Source organism: Calidris pugnax, unplaced genomic scaffold, assembly GCF_001431845.1.
Source record: "Calidris pugnax isolate Ruff unplaced genomic scaffold, ASM143184v1 scaffold103, whole genome shotgun sequence".
Classification (NCBI taxonomy): Eukaryota; Metazoa; Chordata; class Aves; order Charadriiformes; family Scolopacidae; genus Calidris; species Calidris pugnax.
Genome location: NW_015090990.1, coordinates 8,478,801 through 8,485,050, shown reverse-complemented (window position 1 = coordinate 8,485,050; position 6,250 = coordinate 8,478,801). Strand labels below are relative to the sequence as shown.

The following is a 6,250-nucleotide window of genomic DNA, read 5'->3' as shown; positions in this document are numbered from 1 at the left end:
GGACGGCAGCCGCGCTCCGCCGGCCCCGGTGGGCTTGCAGAGGCCCCGGTCCGGCGGGCAGGCCTCGCTCCCCCGTCCCGCTCCGGCAGAACGCGGCGGGACCGGCGGACAAAGCGGGCGGCCCCGGCCTGGGCGGCCGCGCACACTCCGCGGGCGCGCAGGGGGTCTCCGCTCCGGCCCGCAGGTCCCAGCGCCGCCCGCGCCTCCGGAACATGCAGCCCGGTTATTGCCGTTATTGTTCTTACAAAGGAAAATTAAAAAAAAAAAAAAACACAACACAACACAACAAAACAAACCCAACGAGACAAAATTCGCCCTGAGCACATCAACCGGCGCATTTGAGCTTAAAATGAAAACTTCCGCGTGCGTGAGCGGTAAATGAGGTGGGACTTGGGAGATCCTCCCCAGAAAGCCCACGATGAATCCCAAATTACTTTGTTAGATAATTAGAAAGTGTTGATAATTATTTCTTTCATAATTCAGCGGTGTGACTGTAACAGGAAAATGATCTTGTGAAAGTTCACACGTGCAGATGTATTAGTTACTGATTCATTTGATTAAATGCTAGTCTCAAGTGCTCTGATCCACAGCTGAAGGCGGCCCCATTAGCATAACACTGATGTTTAATTTTCATACGCATAATTAGCCATATATTTAACACTAATAGCAACATGCAGCCTTCCAGCATTAAACAGCCTGGGATTTGATCTGGCCTGGGCTGAACTTTCCCGGTTACACCTAGGCTGTCTAGGGTGCGCAGTTATCACGGCACCACATTTATGTAATCAAGCACATTTTGGCAAAGGGAGAACACCAATAAAAGTGAACGTTCAAAACAAATCGCGGCGCTGATGTTAGAACTATTAGCGCCGACCCGTCTTCCCTCGCCGCCGGCGGCGGGGCCGGGGCACCCCCGGCAGCTTCTCCGCGGCGGAGGCTCCGTCGGGCACCGACGGTCCTTGAAGCCACCGGCTAATGGCAGTGGAAAGCTGGCAAGAGCGAGCCCCTCTGCTCCTGGTCTTTTTTTTTTTTTTTCATTAGTGGCTCTGTCGGTTTTAATTGCCCATTTCCTAACGCCTCTTTTACTTCCTCCCCCCTCCTTTTTTTTTTTTTGTGTGTGTGTGCGTGTGCGGTTGTTGTTGTTGTTTTTGCTCACGAGGCGCAAAGTTCATTTTCACAAAATCGCGGCGGTTCGGGGCAATGGCGGCGCGTCCCCCCACAGACTCCTCCGGCAGCCACCTCTGCCCCCCGGCCGTGTAAGTGACCACCCGAGGCGGGTCTTCGCGCTTGTCCGAGGGTGGGACGGGGCGCCCCGGCGGCTCCGCCACCTTCGGCGGCCTCGGGCCCGGCGGCGGCGGCGGGGAGGGGAGCCTGCTCCGTGCCCTCCGGGTCTGCCACCACCTCCGGCGGTCGGCCGGGCGCAGGCGGTCCCGGGACGGACCACAGTCCCCGCCAAAACCCCGGGGACCGGACTCCGCTCACACCCGTCCTCCGGAGCAGGGCCGCCGCCACCCCCGCCCTCCGATGTCCGTCCCGGGCAGCGCGGTTCGGCGGGCGCGGAGGGGCCACGGCCGCGGGATGCCCCGACTCTGCGCGGGTTGATCGCCCCGTCGGGGCTCTCCTCTCATCGTGCTTGCCCGGCAACACCTCCTGCGTGAGGGGCTGGTGCGAGGCGCTGGCTGTCCCCGCACGGCCGAGGCACCTCGTTAGTCTCGTTCATAATTAGGATTACAAACGTGCGCCATCAATCCCACCGCTCCGCAGCGGCCGGTAAAACCCGCAGTCCCGTCAGAGTTACCGGGGGGACTTCAGAGCAAACAGCGAGCACCAGGAGCTGCCAGCAGCCCCCTTACACCCCTCTGCGGGGGGGTCCCCCGCCCCCCGCCGCCCCGTTCCCGCCTCACCCCACGCCGCGGTCAGCGCGGGACGGCAGAGGACGGGGAAGGAGCCGTTCTCTGCTCCCACCGCCCTCGCTTAGCACCTGCGGTGCCTGCCAGGGGCTCTCGGCCGGCCCAAACCCCTCGGTAGGCGCCCCCGGTGAGCCCACGGGAGGCGCGGGACCCCCAGCGCCCCTGGGAGGGGGCAGCGCTGCCGGGCGGCGGCGTGTTTAGGAACCAAAATATATCCCCCTCCTGGCGGGGGGGGTGGGTGTCCTGCTTTTTGAAAAGATGCTGTTGGAAACTATTAGAGCTGACAGCTCCCTGTACTCGAGTGAAAACAAACAGCGGAGTAAAGCTGTAAGAAAGTGGTTTGTTTCTGCCCTGAACCACTGAGGGAGCCGGTACTGAGCAGCCCCGGCCGCCTCCATGCGCAACCGGCCAGCCCTCGGCACGGGATCGCATCTGACTACAATTAAGGGCAAATTATTGGTACCAAAACCGCACCGCTGCTGCCGCCGCGAGTCTGGGGCATTTTTGGATGTCTCTTGCTTATCTCCAAGGCCACTCCGCATTTCGCAGGACCGGAGCCTCTAAGTACCAAGGCCAGACCCGTCCGGCTCGACGGGGCGGTCGGCAACCAGCTCATTGCAGATCAAACCCTGCACCCCCGGCAGGCCCGGGACAGGACTGCAGCGAGCGGGGGACCCGCAGTTCATGAGGACCATCAGCTCTAAACTCTGGGTAGGAGCCGGGGCTCATCCTCCAGACCGCAAACTCCTCCGTTTCTGTTAAACGCTTAAATTGCAGAGTGCCTCTCCCATAACTAACGTGAGCACCGCAGAGCAGTGATTACCCCAAACCGGCTAATTCTTCAAGCAGTGCAATTATTGATCTCCAGAGAAGCATGCTTCGCATCTCATTTTTAATCACTTTTTGTGCTGTACAAAGAAAAATTAGCCGAGGCAGGAAGGGGGGTGGGGGGGTACCGCTGCTGGGAAGGCTGTGGGGAAAGAGGCTGCTGCCTCTGCCTGCCACCCTCGGGAAACTTTTTTCCACCCAAGTAGAAGTCACAGCCTGGGAAGCAGCACTGTGCTAACCGCAGTGAAGACAACTTGACTCCATAGCTCAGCTATAAAGAGAAAATACTCTGTTCCTCTGTCCTCTCTGCTCCTCAGCTGTACTGAGCCCATGTCATCTGATACGTGCTTGTCCTGCACAGAATTTGGAAGTGAGGGGACCCGCTCTTTGCCCCTCACCCCAAATAACCCAAACCCTTTGCACTTGCAGGCTGTGCACGGCTGCTTCCAGGGTCACAAACAAGCCAAGGGACTTTTATTAAATACTCACCAGGTAACACACAGAAAGAACTATGTCCAGAGCCGACCCCTCAAGCTGCTTTTTCTGTCCCCTACAGCGACTTACACAGCACCCATTCCTCACAGAAATCACAGAAATGTCCTCTCTGTCCCGAGTGAAACTGGAAACGCCAGGAGCACAGCGAGTCCCTCCACTCCTTGTTCCATCTTTAGTCTTCTTCCATCACTTTAGAGAGGATTTCTGCTCCCTCTGAGGTAATCACAATGGTATGTTCAAACTGTGCTGATCTGAAATGCACATTTAGCAGTTAGTTAGTAAGGGGTAAACGAGGCCATCACGCCCGTAAAACTCACCCGTTGTTTTTTTTTTTCGGCTATCAGTGATCAGTTCCACGGCTTAGGAAAGATTAAAAAGCATTACATCAGGCACCTTTTATTGTCTACAGAAACTGCAGTCCATTTGTCCTTCAGAATCTTAAATTCGGGGGATCCTTCCATTATTATTGGCTCTGAAACAAGAAATACAAAATGTTTTCTGAAGTTAGCCACACTCCCGTGCGGACTGTGAGGCAACCAAGAAAGGAGGGGTGTCCCAGCAGGTAGCTCCCCTGCTGCACAGGTCCTGTCTGCCCCGGGCCGGCACTCCCTCGCTACACCAAAATGTGAATTAAAGGGGAAGACGAAATATCAAGGTAGGAAGTTGCCCATTCCTCTTTTGTAAAAGCGGGGAATTTTAATCAAGCTTTAATTAAGACCCCGTGGATAATAACCAAAGCACCAACCACACTTACAAGCAGCAGATAGTTTTAAATATTTGAATTTTTAAAACGGGCTTAAAATGTTCATTAAATCAGCAAAACAACAATTTTCTTATTTCCCTCTAATTGCCGCGCCATTTAGCCACACAGTGAGAAAGAGGGCTTTTCCCCCACCAGCTCGCCATGATTGGTATTTAGCGCGTTGAGGCTGCGGGGCCAGGCTCTGACTGGTTACCGGCGCCGCGGTCCCCAAACCCAACCAGCAGCTCTGGCAGGCAGCAGATGACAGCAGAGCCACCAGGCAGCTCGCTCATCAACCACGGCTCCGGGGGCACAACCGCATCCTTCGCATCCTCCGCAGCCCAAGTGTGCCGCCTGAGTCAAACACGCGTCAAAAACATGCGTCAAATATGTCATTTAACAAGATTTGTAATTAAACATTTTATATTGTATCCTTTGGAAGCTATTTCACGCAATTGGTTCCTTCATGCATTTTTTTTTTCTAAATTATATTTTAATCTGCTTCCTAAGGGGTCACTCTCACTGACATCCCCCTATCTGCACGGATATTTCTATAACCCAATAAAGAAATTGTACGGATCTGGGCTGCTCCGTCTGTTTGTTTGTTTCTTTTTTTTTTTTTTTTTTAAAGAAAACCATAGCAGAGTTACTAACCTATTGTGAACGCCATTCCCTCTTCCATTAACAAATCACTGTCATTGGCTACAAAAGAAAATAAAAAGGCGTTTATAGCTGTTGGGGTTGGTTTGGGGGTTTTTTGTTGTCTTTGTTTTTTTTTTTTTTTTCCCATAGACGCAATCAGCACTTGGTTTAAACCCCGTTTTGCCCCAGGTACCGCGCCCGCCGCTCTGAACCGGAGCCCCCGCTGGGAGCCATCCCACCCCGCCCGCGGCGCGACCGCCCCGACGGCGGCTCCTTCCAGGCCGGCTCCGGGGGCTTTAACGTTTCGGCGGCGATTTTTCTTTGCCCCGCGACAAACTTTGCCGGCGCGGCAAAAAAAAACCACCAACCGGCTGCGGAGGTGCGGGGAGGTGCGGGGAGGTGCGGGGAGGCGGCACACGGCGGCTGCCGCCCGCAGCGGGGCGGGGGAGGCGGTGCCCGGGGCCCGGCTGCCCCGACGGCTCTGTTAAACGCGCGATTTGTCCTCAAAAACACCCGTGCGACTCTCAGAAAGCGTGGCCAGGGCAGAAAGCCCCCACCCCCCCGCCCCGGGCACCCCCTTCGGGACCAGCAGCGTGCGTGGGTGTGGGGGGCTCTGCTCGTTTTACCCGTCCCTCCCTCCCCCAGAGTCCTTTCGTGGCCGGCGGCGGAGCGGGTGGCGGGGGGAGGCGGGTCCGTCCGGCGGGGGCCGCTTACCGTGGTGCCACACCTCGGGGTGCCCGTGGAAGTACGACCCGATGCCGTGGCCGATGAAGGAGGGGCAGACCTGGAAGCCGCCCCGCCGCGCCACCGAGCTGCGGGGCAAAGAGGACAACATGAGGGAGCGCACCCCAACCACCACCTTCGGGGCTCGCCAGCCCCGGCCCCTGCCACCGGGCTGGTAGTGGCACCGGCATCACCCGGCTCCACAAGCTCTCACCCCCACCCCAACGCTGGGTCACCGCTTTGCGCCCTCTCCAAAAGATAGCAGCCACGGGTGCTAGCACCGGTGAGCCATTGATAGGTTTCAGAGTTAACACACCTGCCAGCAGGGCTGGTAGCTCCTGTGCCAGCCCTGCGGTCTAGGCAAGACAGCAGCGTGCTGTCTCCCTGTCTGACGGAGGGCAACCTCCTCTGCAAGCACACTGGGAGCTCATTTGAACACGGAACAGCTCAATGGCAGCCAAGGCACGGCACCAAACTGCGGCCTCTGCCGAGCCCTGCCGAGGCGCAGAGCCCATGCTGGGCCCTGAACCCACTGCCGGCACCAGCTGTCCCGCAGGAGAAGAGGGTCCTGCTGCCCACGGGACAGCAAGTTAAAAGCCCTACTGCTTCCTTTTCAGAATCTTGCAAACATTCAGTACCAAAACGTATTTCGACTCCAGCGAATCTGTTCATGCTAATTAACAACATATTTCTGATAAACCCATTCACCACCGTAGCAAAACCAAATCGTAACAGTTATGGCATCTCAGCTCTGTCTGGGGGATGTGTCCTGTCTCTCACGGCCTGCCTCAGAGAGGAGCGTCTCTCAGAGCTGCTGGCAGGATCCCGGCACCGATCCCTACCCATGTTGGGAAAGCAAAGTCCTATCCCGATCCCTAAAAAACGGAGGACCTGGAGATATGTCAGGTGC

The 6,250-nt window shown here is 56.8% G+C and overlaps 1 protein-coding gene across 4 annotated transcripts in view; it reads right to left on the bottom strand.

Moving 5' to 3' along the window:
• Positions 1–2,788: 2,788 nt before the first annotated feature.
• Positions 2,789–6,250, bottom strand: part of METAP1D (methionyl aminopeptidase type 1D (mitochondrial)) — a 50,266-nt gene continuing 46,804 nt past the window's right edge. For all 4 annotated transcript variants that reach the window (XM_014954503.1, XM_014954505.1, XM_014954502.1 and 1 more), the window contains 4 exons: positions 5,332–5,429; positions 4,630–4,677; positions 3,627–3,705; positions 2,789–3,484 (listed from right to left, as the gene is read on the bottom strand). In XM_014954503.1, the coding sequence (XP_014809989.1) occupies positions 3,406–3,484; positions 3,627–3,705; positions 4,630–4,677; positions 5,332–5,429 (304 nt within the window). In that variant the 3' untranslated portion in view covers positions 2,789–3,405. The remainder of the gene's footprint in view (positions 3,485–3,626; positions 3,706–4,629; positions 4,678–5,331; positions 5,430–6,250) is intronic.